General features: G+C 34.2%; 1 protein-coding gene and 2 long non-coding RNA genes across 3 annotated transcripts; 2 read left to right on the plus strand and 1 right to left on the minus strand.

Annotated features, from left to right (window-relative positions):
* Window positions 1-157: 157 nt before the first annotated feature.
* LOC140864764 (uncharacterized) lies at window positions 158-5,101 on the plus strand. The gene is made up of 14 exons (XM_073269110.1): window positions 158-257; window positions 633-749; window positions 1,030-1,164; window positions 1,239-1,435; window positions 1,805-2,008; window positions 2,238-2,330; window positions 2,467-2,505; window positions 2,822-2,911; window positions 2,990-3,092; window positions 3,263-3,343; window positions 3,669-3,745; window positions 3,908-3,988; window positions 4,149-4,240; window positions 4,743-5,101. The coding sequence occupies exons 1-14, from the start codon at window positions 233-235 to the stop codon at window positions 4,864-4,866; spliced, it is 1,458 nt and encodes a 485-aa protein (XP_073125211.1). The 5' UTR covers window positions 158-232; the 3' UTR covers window positions 4,867-5,101.
* A 1,569-nt stretch (window positions 5,102-6,670) lies between these two features.
* Window positions 6,671-9,528, plus strand: LOC140865653 (uncharacterized). The gene is made up of 2 exons (XR_012144674.1): window positions 6,671-6,708; window positions 9,088-9,528. It is a non-coding gene; the product is annotated as an uncharacterized lncRNA (long non-coding RNA).
* A 1,670-nt stretch (window positions 9,529-11,198) lies between these two features.
* LOC140867218 (uncharacterized) lies at window positions 11,199-12,899 on the minus strand. Its single transcript, XR_012145082.1, has 3 exons — window positions 12,493-12,899; window positions 11,620-11,652; window positions 11,199-11,528 (listed from the first exon to the last, which is right to left on the minus strand). It is a non-coding gene; the product is annotated as an uncharacterized lncRNA (long non-coding RNA).
* Window positions 12,900-17,890: the final 4,991 nt, after the last annotated feature.

The raw sequence follows: 17,890 nt of genomic DNA on the forward strand, positions 1-17,890 counted from the left end.
ACCTTGTACATGTTTGTTTCAAAAAAATAAAATAAAAATAAATCTTGTACAAATAAATTGTCAGTGATTTTTAGAACCAAGCAGCCCAATTTAAGCGTACCTATAATAAAACAGCCCATTGGACGTCTAATTGGCCCAAATTGTTTTCCCCGCTTTTCTGATTCCTGCGTCTGTGACTGAGGTAGAAGAAGGGGACGAAGAGAACAGGAGAAGCTACGAAAGAGAGGAGCCGATGTCGTCCCAATCGCAACTGGCAGGTGGGTTTGGTCCTATTTTTTAATTATCTTTGATCGATAAAGCCCTTTTTAAAATTTAGGTTTCGATGTTATTTATTATGTTTATCGGTTGAGTTTTGAGATTGATTTTCTGGATTTTGAAAAAGACTTTCCAGAGAGCTATCTATATTCTTTCTTTTTGCCAAGAATTCCTTGGTGCAATCATTCATTACTATGGTCATAACAAATTTTAAGTGTTGTTTAGTGTGACATTAGTACGTGGTTTTCTCTACTTAGAATCATGCGAAGTTGACGTGTGCGCATAGTGAGTTTGTGCAGTTTAGAAATTTGTTTGCATATGATGATTAGGGAGACGTTAATGGTTTCTCATATAATTTTAGTTTTTGAAACTTGCAGTCGGAGAAAATGCTTTTCAAGAAAATTCAGGTTGTAGCTTTGGGGTTGGCGGTGGATGGTTTATTCTTGGCCAGGAACAACAGCTTCTTGGACCTTATTCGGTCCCTGAGTTGCGTGGTGAGTAGTTGTATCGTTATTTTCGTATAATTTACTTGTGCTGAATTGGCAGGATCACCATTATCTCGCTTGCTCTTGTTTCTGTAAAATATCAACATTTAGTTTGTGGTTTGTAATTTCTCAATCCGTCTAGTTCTCAGGTAATGCATTTTGATGACTTTCAGTTGTACAATTGATAGGCTTTTGTTGTGAATTACAAATGGTTATCTGCACATATTTTTAGCTTTTGTCAAGTGACATTGAAATAACAGGCTTAACCTTGTTTAATTTTCCCGGGCAGAGCACTATTCGAGTGGATACTTGACTCATGACACCAATGTGTGGTCTGAAGGACTGGGTGATTGGCAGCCGCTGTCCTCAGTACCTGGATTGCTGGCAGATGCACCTGACGAAATTGCACCGAGTTCAATCGGCGGTATGTTTTTCCGACTCAGTATTTTGAACGATAACTATTAGCAGCGCTACCAAAGTTAGTTTATCATTTTGTAGTTCTTGCTCCCGCCAATGAAGAAGATGAGTTTGAAAAGTGGCAAAGGGAGGTTAGGGAAGCAGAATCAGAAACAGAAGTTAGCCGAAATGATGATCAAGAGAGGCCTGCCACGCCACCTGATGGAGAGGAAGAATTTATCGATGATGATGGGACTAAATATAAGTGGGACCGAAGTCTTCGAGCTTGGGTCCCTCAGGTTGGTGTTTGATATGTATACCGTATCATTATTTGCTTTCTTATATTTGTAATTTCCTGGTAAACAGTAGGAATATAAAACTGAAATGTTGATGCTGCTTTACTTTTCTGATCAGATACTTGGTTATTTAAATGTTTCATTTTCCTAGGAAACAGTAGGAATACATGAATTTAAAATGTCAGATGCTTTTAAATTGTCTGATGAGATACTTTGTCGTACATAGGTTTTTATAATTTTTGTCCAAGGATCCTAATTGCTCATGCATATTGTTTTTTATTCCTAGGTTTCTATAGTTCAATACTTGATTGGTCGTAAACAAGTGCTTCATGTCTTCCTTTTAACATGGGCTTCGACGATTGGTTTTGTTAGGAAAATGACACTCAGAAAATTGAGGACTATGAACCAAATGATATGACTTTTGTGCAAGAAGAGGAAGTATTTTCAACAGTGAATGCTGATGATTTTTCTTCCAAGGAAGAGGTTAATGATGCCATTGAAGCTGTAGAAGACAAACAAAATGGAAAGAGAAAGTTACCTGGGAAAAAACCTGATAAGAAAACCGAGGAAAAGAAGGTTTGTCTTTGATTTGATTTTTATTTATGTTACCGTTGTCTCCCTGCTTGGGTATCGTTTGACAGTCTTGTACAAGTCCACCTGCTGGACCTTGTCAGATGTTTTAGATTATTATATATCCTATCGTACAAATTTAATTTAAACCTTGGTTAGGGTTATCAAATGTTTTATTCTTTTAAATGTTCTTTTCTTAATTCTGTTTAATGAGTTATATTGCAATCCTGCGCAGGAAGGTAATCAACCTCCTGATGCTTGGTTTGAGTTAAAAGTTAATACACATGTATACGTGACTGGCTTGCCTGATGACGTGACAGTTGAAGAGGTCAGTGGTGGTCTATCTTTAGTTCATTTGGTTATGACCATCTGATTTTCTTGACTAGCATATGGTAGACAGTATGGAACTGATTGGCGTGTGCATTTGTATTTCGTGAGATATTTTATTTGATATATTGATGCAGGTCGTTGAAGTATTTTCTAAGTGTGGGATTATAAAGGAGGTACGCAATATCTTGTTATCAGTCACCTCTTCTCTTTTTAAATATGTCATGACAATGATATGACGTTCATTTGTATTTTTGGCCATCAATTTTACTGGCGGCAATGCTGCATTTTAGATTCCATTCTCGTTTCATGTTTCCATAATATGCTACCCCTTTTAAGTTATCGGTTTTGTTCTTACATTCTTTGACTAGCCGTTGGATTCAAACTCCATTATAAGGTTTTCTTACTTAATTTTACGTTCAGGAAGATCTTTCTTGTAGTTTCTTTAGGGAATTTACGATCCTTGTGATGTATTATTACTGAAACACTCAGGACCCTGAAACAAAAAAACCTCGAGTGAAGATTTACGTTGACAAAGAAACTGGGAGAAAGAAGGGGGATGCTCTTGTAACATATCTAAAGGTATATTTTCTTTATCATAGCAAGTTATGACTCGCGACATTATTTTTTACAGTGTTCTATATTTTGGTTTTTCCTCAGGATCCTTCAGTAGACCTGGCAATCCAAATTTTGGATGGGACTCCCTTAAGACCCGATGGCAAGGTTCCGATGGTAGTTACAAAAGCTAAGTTTGAGCAGAAAGGTAATATGCACGAGCATTATATTCAGTGTTGCATTATTTCTGTTTGGGTAATATTACTGCTTATGAAATGATTGTTTGGCTCATCAGCTGTTGATTTGGTGGATAAAAGATTATAACAACATTTTCAAGTGTTGAATTATTGATCATAGTAATCAAAGATTGACATCCAGGTGATAAATTTATATCAAGGCAAGTGGACAAGAAGAAGAAGAGGAAACTTCAGAAGGTGGAACAGAAAATGCTTGGCTGGGGTTAGTACTAAATTTGTAAATGTTGCTGTGCCAAATTGTAATTTTTCCACTTATTTTTATCGTAAGAGACAGCTGCGTTTGTTGGTGTTGAAGATGGTGAATGCAATTTCCGTTTCTGGAAATTGTTCGATACTATTAAAATATGTATGCTAGTATTTACTAGAATTTACTATGATAACATCCTTGTCCTTCTCGAACTGGTAAAGTATCCTACACTGGAGCATCTCAAGCTCTTCCATCTCGTTAGATTTTATTTTTGCGTGCTGTATATGCAAACATTGACAATTTTATGGTGTGGTTTCTTGTATTGGTGGTGGCCAAACAGGTGGCCTTGATGACTCAAAGCTGTCTATTCCAGCAATTATAGTTCTTCGATACATGTTCACCCCTGCAGAATTGCGGGTAGGCAAATTTTCCATTCATGTTTGCTTTGAGGCTCCACTAATTCTTGTGATTTTTGTGAAGTTGCGACTTGTGATTCTCTCTTGCTTCATTTTATTCTGTAACAATATTATTGCATGGAATCCTAACCCAGATGTACCCTCAATAACTTTATGTTAATAGGCTGATGAGAATTTGCGTTCCGAATTAGAGGAAGATGTTCGTGATGAATGTGGAAAGCTTGGTCCATTGGATTCTGTCAAGGTAAGCCCCATTTCCCCAGAAGCAAGGTGGTTATTCTTATTTGCGTAGATGTTCAATTTATGTTGGGGCTATACATATTAATTGGGAAATATGACGTATGTGGTGACTTGTGTCTGTTGGCATTCGTTATTGATAATGTTGATCTATTTTTTTTTTTCAGCTTTGTGAGAATAACCCGCAGGGGGTTATCTTGGTCAAGTTCAAGGATAGAAAGGATGCTCGTAAATGCATAGAGTTGATGAATGGACGATGGTAATTTTCACATTCCTTTTTATTTTAGCTCTAGTATTTTGCTTTATAATATTTTTGTGGGACTTCTGAAAAGGTTTGAACCAGAGAATGTCTGTACACACAAAAGTCAAACACAGTAGTTTTGGGCAAAACAACATAGTTCAAAGAAAAACCATTTGCGGTTTGGCTGATTTCTTGTGCAGTCTCAGTGGTTTGCAGTTTATCCCACAATTGAAGTACATGGTTGATTGGTTTTAGAACTTCTAAACCAAATTTTGTGGTTTTTAATTTTGTTATTTTACTCCCAATTTCAAGTTACCGGTTAAATCTAGAGAAGGTATGGATAAGTATGTGTAGGAAATGCACTTCTATTTACACATCACTTGCATCAAATTAGGACATGACGTACTCTTCATGACTCTTATCACTTAAAATCTTGTCATTTTTTAACTCATGCCAGCCGTTTTTTGGATCTGATTCCTTGCAATAAGATTCTGATAGCACTTTCTTTCGATGTTTTAAGGTTCGGTGGAAGACAGATACACGCAAGCGAGGACGACGGGACTATCAACCACGCTTTGATACGAGATTTGGACGAAGAAACGGATAGATTAGAGAAGTTTGGAGCCGAACTGGAAGTCGATTGAGGCCATCGATTTGTGATGTATGTAGATGGATTTTGTGCTCCACTTCTTTTTTTTGAGAATGTGCTCTTCTTGATGATATCTAGGTTGTAATTTCTTAAAATCCATGTTTTTAGAGCTTGAATCTCAACCGTTGTAGCAATTTTACATGTTTCTAATTAACAAGTCATTTTAAACAATTTTTAATAAATTAAAAGGAAGATAATATAGAGGGAATAATTACGAACTTTCTTATTTATTTGTGGTCTTTCCAAATTTTGGTTGGAATCGAGAATTTTAATGTTCCTTGGTGCTTTTCTATGTTGAGTGTGACGTGATCCGTGAGACACATCAATCTAGCTTATATTTATAATAAAAATAATATTTTTGGCATAAAAAATAATATATTTTTATGAGGATTCAAATTAAAGATTCGTCTAAAAAATTATTCGTGAGATTGTTTCAAATGAATTTTTGTGGTAATCCAAGTTCTGAAATACAGTTGGGAATTGGTCTAATTTAATGCCTCATTCTTTAGTGGTGGAAAATTTATAATTTAATAAATTTCTTGGTTTAACTCTGAAGATAATATATATTATATATATATATATATTATATTAAGAATGTGATGAATAGTGACAAAATAGTATGTTGGTGAGTCATTTTTCTTAATTGCACAATCAATCTTATTTATTTTGACATTCATTCAATTTAAATTGCATTTTGACCCTAATTATTTTTTATAATTATGAAATTATCCCTATTTTAATATAAACCAAATTAATTAAAAAACACTGTATAAGCACGCAACGCGTGCGTCGGGTACTAGTCTTTATAAAAAAGGATTATTTTTCTAAACCTTACCAAATGTAGATACGTCCAAACAAAAATCTATAAGACAAACACTCGTGTGAGATCGTCTCACGGGTCATATTTCATGAGACGAACCCTAATTTGGGTCAGATCTAACCGGCTTGTGCAACCCGTTAGCCGTCCATCCACTAAAAATTTGACACTCTAATGTGATTTTTCTCCCAATTCTTCACCTGTTTTCTCTAATCTCATCTCTATTTTCCCAATTCTTAATTCGCTTCCAACCATCTCAAATCTCAAGCTACTAACCTTATTGAATCGCTGTCAATGGATGCAGAAATTTTTTTAAGGGGGGCAACCGGACATAATAAATTATCACATATATATACACACACATTATTAATCATCACATAAAAAAAGTTAAATATAGTAAATTTAATAATATTTTTATATTTCAAATTTTATTTACAATTTACCTTTACGACTTGATATATACTGAAAATAACTAATAATACTTCATTCGATAAACTAATATTATATATATATATATATATATATTTCAATATAATTAATTAATATTCGTAAAAATATTTTCAGCAAAAAATTTTCTCTTCAATGCAATTTTTGCGATTGATAAAATAAAAAACAAACTTAGAAGCTTGTAAGCTAACAATTCTTGCTTCAACAAATTTTTTTTTTAAGTTTAAAAACTTAAAACTCATTGTGTTTAGGTTTAAAAACTTAGTGATTGGACTACAATTTTTTAAAAACTATGAACCACAAATTTTTAGGTCACTTTGCACACATTAAACAATAACGATTAACTTAAATTTTTTAAACCTCTTTATATTTTTGTGTTTGGTTTTTAATTTATGATCATATATTATTATTTTTAAAATATAAAAATATATTAATAATTTTAAAAAAAAAATCAAGGGGGCAGCTTCAACTATCGGCTATCGCTGCAAGATTATCAGGCAGGTGCCTTTTTTTCTTTATTCAACTTCTTCCTTTGTTTTTTCACGCTTCCGTGGGGTTTGAAAGCGATTCACGGTTTGTTGTATTTAACCTGTTCAGTTTGTTTTTTCTCTTCGTAATGTAATATTTAAAGGTGAGTGGTCTTATGTGTTTTCCTTGCTCGGTTAGGGTTTAAAATTCATTCGTTAATCAAATGTGGAGGTCTTTCTTGACTTGCTTACAGTTTAAATAATTTTTTTTTGGATTTTTTCTTGGTTAGTTTTTGTTCAGTGTTGCAGTTCCCAATTTGAAAAATTCCATGTTCTTTGGTGCATTATTGAATATTTGAATTAGGGGCTTTATGTTTAAGTACATGGGATCAATTGGTTTTAAAGTGCAATTGGGTTTGGTTTGTCGAACTTGGGCACGTATGCCTTGGAATTTACTTATTAGTTTATTATTCGAGTTTGTTTGTTGGTCTTGGTCTCATACAACGAGCATTTGCATGTTATTCTATGGTTCTTATGTAATTCTGTTGTGTTGTGATGAACCACGAGGGTCTGATTGTTTCTGTAAATTGTTGGAATAAAGTGCAGATAAGGGGCATATAAGGTTTTTAAGTAATTCTGTAAACTGTTGGAATAACCAGCCTTAATGAGCCGGAGTGTAGTGTGTGATGGAGGTTTTGGATTTCAGCTTGTAATGTAGTTAACATTAAAAGAAGCTCAACATAGCAAATATTTATCTGTTGTTGGAGGTGTCATTATATAGCTTAAACTTCCGAGAGTGCTGCTGTAAAATCCTGGTATTGTCTTGTTTTTTTTAAATGAGTGGACTAAACTATAAGGTATTGTCTTGTTATATGTATTACCATTCCAAGAAGCATCTCCAGCTCTAAACCTTGAATTCAATTAGTAATTAATCAAAGGTTGTTAAAAGAATTAGGAATAAAAAGAAGCTAGCCACAATTAATATAATTAATAATCAGCAGTGTTCTAAAAGGCGCCGCCTAGACCCGCCTAGGCGTCGCCTAGGTGCTAAGCGGTTGCCCACTGCCTCGCTTTCTTGCTAGGCTATGCCTCTAGGCGTTGCCCGCCTAATCTCCTTTCTAGGGGTGCCCAAGCCGCCTAGGCTGGCAGAAATCCGTCTAGGAGGTTACTATTTTTTTATTAAAAATAATTAAAAATCAAAACTAAAAGAGAGACGTGAAGGGAGAAACAAACACAGAAAAAAATAAGAAGCGCATAAAAGAAAGTAAAGCAAAAAAATTAAATCTCATATTATATTTGAAGACTTGATATCTATTAATATTTATGCTATTGTTGTTGTTGTTATTATTATTATTATTATTAAAATTTTATAAGAGTTTCGTACAAAAACTAAAAAACGTAAGACATAAAAATTATATTTTATAGTAAAACTCGTGAATATTCCAAGTTATTTATTATTTAGGTTTTTTTAAAAAAACCGCCTAGGCGGTTGCCTAAGCGGCTAAGCGCTAGGCGGTGGCCCGTCGCCCGCCTACCGCCTAACGCTTTTTAGAAAATTGATAATAGAACTGATCATGCCTTTGATGAAAGCTTGAAAGTATAGGGAGTTGGCTCGGGCTACAATATATATTCCGATGTAATCGGTTTTGGAGAAGCCTGTGATCTATGATCCCTGCAATGAACCAAGATTGCTAAAGATATAGAAATAAAACTTTTGTTAAAAAAATAATACTTTTGACTAAATAACTAATATTTTTTATTAACAAAGTATAACTCTTTAAAAGGAAAACTAATATTTTTTTATATCAAATTAACATACTTTAGAAGTAATACTTTCAGAAAAAAACTACTACTTTTGATCAAAAAGTAATATTTTTCATAAAAAAGTAATACTTGACTTGTTTGCCGACATGTCCGCCAAATTATATTATTCTGCCCCGCCTTGTGACTTGTCCAGCCATTTTTTCCGGGTGGGTGTTTGACTGCTGATCTCTTTTTCGTATTTCATTTCGTAATTCACACACTCAAGAAAGCTATTCATGATGTATAGATTGTATTTAGTATTGATAATGAATATCAACTTGCCATGGTGATGGTTTGTTCAAGGTCCTTTGTATTGTTTGAATTGTGAAATCTCATATCATCCTTGTTGACCTGGCGAAGAAAAATCGCCCAAAACCAAAAGGATGAACCAATTAAAAATTATGTTTCATACCTTAGAGTTTGCTAGCTTCTTTCATGATGCGAACAGCATGGAAGGCATTACCGTTTGCTTTTAATTTACTCTCTGGTAATCGTTTCTTGTCTACTATTTAAGTTATTGGTCAAACTTTAGCATATAGATGTGAAACTATGAGCTGGCCGAGTCTAGCTATCCCTTAATAGTATCAGGTGTTTTATCCAATCTGATTTTAGCTCATTTCCACTGTGTCACCTATTATGAAGAAAGTTACCGGATAGTTGTCTCTTGTTTGGATTTTTCCAGAAATATGCCAGCAAAAATAATTAAAATCGCAGATGATTTAAACTTAAAGAACTTGTTGCAATTGGCAGCTGATTATTTGGAACCCAGGTATCATCAGCTGAAGGATCCGGGCGAGCTTGGATCTCTGAAGAAGTATCTCATTGAGAAGATTCGTACATCATACAAGCAACTAATTTCTGAAGCTATGAGTGATCAGTCAAGTTCATCTTCATCATCGGAACACTTGATTTATAAAGGCTCTATCCAAAAGCCTTGTTAAGGTGTTTCATTTTGCATCTATTCAATGGTTTGTTGATATTTTCATACTCTTGCTTAGAGCACAACTTTTGTTGTGACCATTTGTAATTGATGTTCTGTTTTTGTTTCACGTGTATAGACATATAATGTACATCCTTGGAACAAATGTCATTTTATACTCCAATACAGAACTATTAATGTGCTCGACTGCCCTCCTATTCCAACCAGCAAACACATCTCTCATGCACACACATAAAATCAAATCTAAAACACTCTAGTAAATCTTTACAGACATGTGGATCCATCAGAAAAAAAAACACTCTCTCCACTGAGATTTGAGAACAATCAGAAACAATGATCTGCCTGAGGAAATTCAATTCTGCCTCCTTACAGAACACAAATAGCACACACAAAAAGAAATCATGCATCATAAGTAACCAACCAAACGTGTATATACACACCCATAGAAAAAGTATGGCAGGATTCAAGTGAACAGCTAGACGAGCTAAATAAGACCTCAACCTGTCAAAAGTTTATTTTGTTATTGCAATATCATGAATAAATAAAACATCATCTCAAGACAATAAAAACCTGGACAAGTACTTTTAACTAATGTTATATTAACAAAAAATATGGTGGGTAAACAAAATTTTAACCAAAAAAATAATACCTTTTAATTAAAGAAATAATAACTTTTATGTCAAAATTATCATACATTACAAAGTAATATTTTTGACAAAAACATCTTTCTAACAGAAAAACTAATACTTCACACATAAAAAATAGTATTTTTTTATGTCAAACTATCATACGTTAGATGTAAAAGTTGACAAAAAACTAATATTTTTAGCATAAAAACTAATACTTTTGAAAACAACTATTTTAACCAAAGAAATCTTAATTTTTATTTCAAATTAACATACATTACAAAGTAATATTTTTGACAGAAAAACAAATATTTTCATCTGAAAAACTAATATTTTTTTACCTAAGAAGTAATATTTTTTTATGTCAAACTAGAGTATATTAGATTTAGTACGCTTGACAGAATAAATAATACTTTTAACATGAAATCTAATATTTTTCTTAAAAATTAATACTTAATACCGTTGCAAAGAAATTAATATTTTAAATTTCAAATTAGCATATGTGAGATTTAATAATTTTGATAGAAAAACTATTACTTTTATCATACGAAGTAATATACTTTTAACAAAAAACCCTAATATTTTAACATAAAAGTAATATTTTTTTATGTCAAATTAGCATACGTTAGAAGTAATAATTTGGTCATAAAAACTAATACTTATAAAATAAAAATTAATAATTTTTATTTTTTTTATTTCAAATTATTATACGATATAAGTACTACGTTCGTCAGAAAAACTAACACTTTTTGCATAAAAATTAATATTTTTGACTTAAAATTAATATTTAATATTATTTACCATAAAACGTTAGAAGTATTATTTTTATAAAATTAATATTTTTAGCATAAAAACTATTTTTTAATTTTAAAAGTAATACTTTTGAATTAACATGTAATGATTTTTATGTCAAATTAACATACGTCATGAGTAATATTGTTTTTTTGAGAATACGTCATGAGTAATATTGTAGATATAAAAACTAATAATTTTAACAAAACTAATAATATTTTGACATAAGAAGTAATACTTTTGATATCAAACTTGCGTACGTTAGAAGTAATATTTTTGACAAAAACAACTAATATTTTTAGTATAAAAACTAATAATGTTGACTTTAAAAGTAAAACTTAATAATATTTGGCAAAACAATAATATTTTTTATGTTAAATTAGCATACGCTAGTATGAGTATGAGAAAAAATAAATATTGATATTTCTAATCACCATTCAAGTAATTTAATTAAGTTAATTAGTACTTGTTCCTGAATATTTGTTTATGTGCTCTTCTAATTCGAGCAATCTCTACATGGATTCATGGAAACGTTTAATTCTCATTCATAATATCAATCTCGACCATGTAAAACTAACAAAAGAAACTTTTTGCATCGACCCCGAGACGACACGTATTGCAAGGCTACTTTCACCCTTGTTTTGATGTGACTCATGAGTAACCTTGCCATTGAAAATCTTGAGCCATTTGAAAGTTTGAACGCCCATAATTGATAGAATTTTTCTTGCTCTCACCAACTTTAGTAGCAGCAGCACCACCGCGGAACTAGTTGAATATAAAATCATAGCAAATGTTTAAGTGAAGAAGAAAACCACGAAAGAATATGATGTAATGCATCCGGTTTTATGACATTTACCTGCGGCCACCAACACCGCGGAACTACATGAATCTGCAACCAAAGTAACGGAACTAAATTAGTGAGGCGCGTCTGATCATGGCAGAGACAAGAAACAAGCACTAAATACAACCATGTAAAATGCCATTTTTCCAAGAGAACAAAAAAACACCCATTTTTTCGAACTTAAAAATTGTTCGAGCCAAGCTCAAACTCGAACATGAATCCTGATACGAGTTCATATCAAGAAAGCAAAAACCCACTGAGATGGAGCCCCGAATACCTCAACAACACAATGAAAACACGAATCCATCCGATGGAATTCGCAATAAGCTGAAACCTTACTCGTGAAAATGTTACCTTTTTTGCACTCGAACATGTTTAGATTATTAGCAAGACACTTGGGAAATTTCGATTTTGTTCTCAAATACAGAGCATTTTTTTGGAGACAATAATTGAGCTTACTAAGAAAACTATCAAAACTTTATGTTCAGGCTGCTATGGAATTATACCATTAGAACCAACCATAACTATCGATAATCGATAAACCAACAAACATCCAAATACAAGATTGTGCGTATGCACACAGATTTGAACAACAATTCCAACAGAAGAACTGTGTCTCCTCAACCAGCATATCCATTTTGCATAAACAGGAGAACTTGAGAAATCTTTTCAACAAATGTTACACTACAAAAATACAATTGATTTCCCGAACAATAATCGGATTATAATATAATATAATTATTTTGAGTCATCCAAAATTTTTGGCCAACATATTAATTTCGACTGAAGCAAGTAGAATATAGAATCAAAGCAAAAAAGCAAAGGAGAATCAGTAAATCAAAATACGTATCAAATCATCATACTATCCCTTAAACAAAATCAACATACCATCACACCAATGCATCAACAGGCATTTTATAGCCATATCTAAAGCGAAACCCAACTCCTTGCTTGTTGAACCAAAATCCTCGCATCAGCTCGAAGGGGACCAACAAAAAGAATCAAAAACCCAACTTGACAATAAAAACGATATGTAACCTAAAATTTTGATTTTGTTCTCAAATTCTACAGATTGAGTAAAGCGAGAAGATTGATTGAGCGATTGAAAAGAAGATCGACTGAGCGATTGAGTGAAGCGAGAAGGTTGATTGAGCGATTGAGAGAAGTGAGTAAAGGTGAGAAGATCCATTGAGCGATTGAGAGAAGAAGGTGAGAAGATTGAGCGACTGAGTGAATACAGGGAAGATATGAAGTTGAGCATAGAATACAGGTCAGTTAGCAATCGCATCGGGTAATTTCTTTTGTTGGGTTCACCCGTGAGATTGAGATGATCTCATGGGAGTGCTACTCAATTTATAAGGTACTGTTTGATACATGAGATGAAAGTGATATGAGACATAAATTTTTACTCATCGCATGTTTCTCTAATTTTTTTATTAACCCAATATGATATCTCACGACCCCTTATGACATTAGATATAGACTTGATGACAAATACCTCTCTAGTGGAGGATGAGTGTCATATAAGTAAAATTGTGTGAAATTTACAATGGTAATTAAGAGAATAAACACAATAATCCTACAAAATAAAAAACATACAAAACAATATATTATTCATATTTATGTCTTGCTTATCCACATCTCATCATCTTTTATTCATCTATCGTACATCTCATCCATGATACCAAACATTATCTAAATATTAATGTCTTACATTTGCAGTGTCAATACTAATATTGAACCTTAACCTAAATAAATTGGGCTCAGGCCTAGAAGTCCCAAAGCCCATAAATCGGCCCAGTAAGAGCTCTCCAATCTAGCTCCTTCCGCTGTAAATCCTAACAGCCTTTATGCGTTATTTTTCCTACTTTAGAGGCTAATGACGCTTTTGAATTGAAATCTAGACTAATACATCTTTTGCCTTCTTTTCTTGGCCTTGCAGGTGAGTATCCTCATTAACATTTGATGGAGTTTCATTGGTTTGTACAAGCATGAAACCAGTTGGAGTGACAGAGGAACAAATACAACTTAGAGTCTTTCCTTTTTCTCTGAAGGATGATGCAAAGGACTATATTATCTACCTCCTGAATCCATCACAACTTGGAATGAAATGAAGAAGATTTTCTTAGAAAAGTATTTTCCATCTTCGAGAGCAGCTAACATCAGAAAGGATATATATGACATTAAGCAATATGCAGAGGAGTCACTTCACCAATATTGGGAGTGTTTCAAGAAGTTTTGTGCTAGCTGTCCGCAACATCAGATAAGTGCAAATATTTTGATTCAATATTTTTATGAAGGTATTTTACCCTAGTGTAGGAGCATGGTGGATGCTGCCAGTGGAGGAGTTTTTGTGGACAAGACACCACAAGATGCGAGAAATTTAATTGCGAATATGACAGCCAATTCTCAACAATTTGGCACCAGCAGGTTTGACCTGCACCTAAGATGACCAATGAGGTAAACATGTCTTCCCTTGAACAACAACTGATTGATCAGACGTCTCTTGTGCGTCAAATTGCTGTAGGGAATGAAAAAAATGTAAAGGTGTGTGGAATTTGCACTACGATGGGGCATTAAACTGATATGTGTCCCACACTTCAAGTGAAATCTATTGAGCATGTAGTAGCCCGACTCCATTTTACAAGATTAATTGAATGAATTTCATTAATTAATGAATTAAGGGGATTAATTGGATTTAAATGAGAAAATTGAAAGATTTAACTCGGGTGAGTTTGGAACCTCCAAACCAAAGATTGGAGCTTCCAAATGGATCGGAATCAAGGCACATAGTTTGGAAGCTACGTCGGGATTGAAACTTCTGAAGTGAGATCGGAGGTTCCGATATGCTCTCAGACACGCATGCAATGAGGTGTCAAAGTTGATCGTACACGTACAGGATCAGAGCTTCAGATCGTAGCCAATCCACGCGTGGCCTGCATGCAAGATCGGAGTTTCCGATCAGGCGATCGGATCTTCCGATCATTGCCTATAAATAGGCCATCCGAGATCACCATTTTCACACCAAATCAAATCCTCTCTCTCTCTCTCTATATATATATATATATATATATATATATATATATATATATATATATCTGTCTCTCTGTCTCTCTCTTTCTCTCTCTCTCTCTCTCTCTCTCTCTCTCTCTCTCTCTCTCTCTATTCTAGTGTATTTTAGGTGTTTTGGGGTGTTTCAAGCCTTCTTAGGCTTGGTCTGTGTAGGAACACGTTTTTAGATCATAGATCTGATACCCGGTGCAGCGGAAGTTTAAAATTTTTTATATGAAACGATTCCATATCATGGGTATCAAATCCTAACGATTAAATTATGCAAGTAAAATAATAATAACAATTAATATTTTACCTCTTCAAACTATGGCTTGATTATGGACTCCAACAGATTAATCTGCTCTGTTTGTAAATCCCAGGAACTGATGACTTGCTCGATCAATCTCCGGAATTAGGTCCACGAACAGAAAACTAAAACCCTCTGATTGATTGCACTAGAAATCTGTGAGATCTCGATTCTAAACATCTAATCTTGAATTAGACAACAATTAAGCAAACAAGATTCAAGACTAAAACCAAGAATTTTTTTTTAAAAAGGGGGTGCGCCCGGGCAGCTAAAAACTGCAGCCCGAGCGCCCCCTGCTGCAGAACTAGGAAACAGCAGAAAAACAAGGAGGCTCGACTCCAACACTTCCAAAACGAAATCATGCATTACAACGCAACTCAAAACGTTAATACACATGTATACTCCATACAAAGTAGTTCTAAAGTTATACAATCTCGAACTAATAGAACATGCTTCCGTCTAGCTTATTCAATACAAAACAAGTTCGAATACGATCTAAGTTCGATTACAAACTTGACTTCTAAAACAACAAGGCCTCACTCTATCAACTCTTCCACCTAGCCATGCAATCTCTGACTCGGTCCTGCCCCACCTGTTGCCAAGTACACATACAAACAAAGACAACAGCCGGATAATCCGGTGAGAATACAATTCCCAGTAAAAGAGACTAGCATATAATAACACATAAATATATCAAAACATGATATAAAATCAAATTCCAAATATTCCTCAAGTAATTCATTCAATTGCGGAATTAAAATGATATGCATGACTTTAAAACTTCTGGATGATCAAACTCAGATAATCAAATGAAATTCTTCTTTCTTTCTTTCTTCGGTTTGGGATCCCGAGGTTAAAATATCCAACGATCACACCGAACTCCCCTTTCGAGGTGGACGAGGTATATTTTAATCCTCTAGACTCTAGGGCATTATAGTGAGTTAATCGACACTTGTAGTAAATCGCCTACCAAGGCCACTCAGCTATAATCTCCAGATCGTCTAATTCAAAATGAATAATCAATCGTCTCAATATGAATGCATATGTAATCTCATGCATTCAAATATAAATTCAATCATAAATTCATATAAGCATATAAACATGCAAGTATGTGATTTCTTCTAGGACACTCGAATGAATCCGGATTCGAGTTAATCGTCCTATTCCATTTCAAAGTCATCTATACCTTCTCTTCGTTTCAAACTCTTCAATCTAAAAATAACAAATCCTCAATCAATATCCAAACAAGTTCATCAATCGATAAAAGAAGACATCGAAACTATACCGGCTCGACTCTTCTAAACTGATCAATACTGCAAGGCTCACAATCTTCAAGAATTTCAATTCAATCTATCAGAATAAGTCATGGTGATCAAAATCGATATCAAACTCATAACAAACTCGTATAACTTAAAACATCAAAACGACGTTCAAACTTCAAACTGACGGCATAACGGCTATAAATGATCAAACCGAAAATGCAGACAGCAAAACAACAACTCAAAATACTCATTCCAATCCTCAAACATCAATTCCAACACAAACCAAACACATCTCAAACTCACGATTTTTGAAAATAACAAGAAAACTCATATCAAATCCATTCGTCGATAGATCTTCGAACCGTCTTAGATATACTGTCACAACTATCTAATAATCATCCTCTCCGAATATAAATTAATTCTAACAACATCCAAAAATTCAAACCTCTCAGAATTAAGATAAACTTACATCTCACGGAGCACTCGAAGCTGTGATCGTAGATATCAAGTCAGAATTCAATTCTATCGGACGGATTGAGCTAGAATCGAAATCACAAAACTTGGGAAAGCTTTGGGCGTTCTTCAATGGTGGAGGATCGACTTGGAGGAGGAAGGGAAGAAATGAGAGACTTAGTCAACAAGTCTAAGATATAACAAAACTTAATTTTGTGTTTTAGTCCCTGAAATTTCCAAAAATTGCAAAAAAGTCCTTGATTAATAAAAAGTCGGCTCTCGAATTCTGAAATCACTGAATATTTCAAATAACATCAATTAAGATAAAAACGGGGCGTTACAATTCTCCCCCTCTTAGAAAATATTTCGTTCTCGAAATCATCAATATCAACTCATAAGAAGATAATTAAGAATTCAAGAAGAGAATTAAGAACTCACGTCAGATGAATAAATCAGGAAATCTCTGTCTCATGTCAGATTCTGTCTCCCAAGTTGCTTCTTCGACTCCGTGACGACTCCACTGAACTTTCACCAAAGGTATCGATTTGGTTCTGAGCTGTTTCTCCTTTCTGTCAAGGATCTGAATCGGTCACTCAAAGTAGCTCAGAGTTTCATCAAGTTCGGCTTTGTCAGGCTGAAGAACATGAGAAGGATCGGGATGGTATTTTCTCAACATCGAGACGTGAAATACGTCGTGAATTCTAGATAAAGAAGGAGGAAGTGCTAATCGGTAGGCTAGATCGCCTATTTTCTGTAAAACTTCATACGGGCCGATGAATCTCGGTGACAACTTCCCTCTCTTCCCAAATCTAACAGTACCTCTAAACGGAGAAATCTTCAAGAATACACGGTCTCCCTGATCAAAAGATAGAGGTCTGCGATGGATATTCGCATACTTCGCTTGTCGGTCTTGAGCAGTCTTCATTCTCAATGGAATAATCTTCACCTGCTCAGCCATATCACGAATCATATCTGGTCCCAAGTCTGGGGACTCAGACATCTCATCCCAGTACAGAGGAGATCTGCACTTCCTTCCGTACAACGCTTCGAATGGTGCCATACCTATACTCGTCTGAAAGCTGTTGTTGTACGAAAAATCAACGAGAGGCAATGAATCTTGCCAAGTAGTGCTAAAGTCAAGCACCACTGCTCGTAACATATCCTCCAGAGTCTGAATCGTCCTCTCAGGCTGCCCGTACGTCTGAGGATGATA

The sequence above is a fragment of the Henckelia pumila genome, chromosome 4, assembly GCF_033568475.1.
Source record: "Henckelia pumila isolate YLH828 chromosome 4, ASM3356847v2, whole genome shotgun sequence".
Taxonomy (NCBI): domain Eukaryota; kingdom Viridiplantae; phylum Streptophyta; class Magnoliopsida; order Lamiales; family Gesneriaceae; genus Henckelia; species Henckelia pumila.

Coding starts and splice junctions, on each gene's coding strand:
- LOC140864764 (XM_073269110.1), top strand. CDS start 233: ATGTCGTCCCAATCGCAACTGGCAG. Junction 1,436..1,804: donor TTCGAGCTTGGGTCCCTCAG/GTTGGTGTTTGA, acceptor TGGTTTTGTTAG/GAAAATGACACTCAGAAAAT. Junction 3,989..4,148: donor GTCCATTGGATTCTGTCAAG/GTAAGCCCCATT, acceptor TTTTTTTTTCAG/CTTTGTGAGAATAACCCGCA.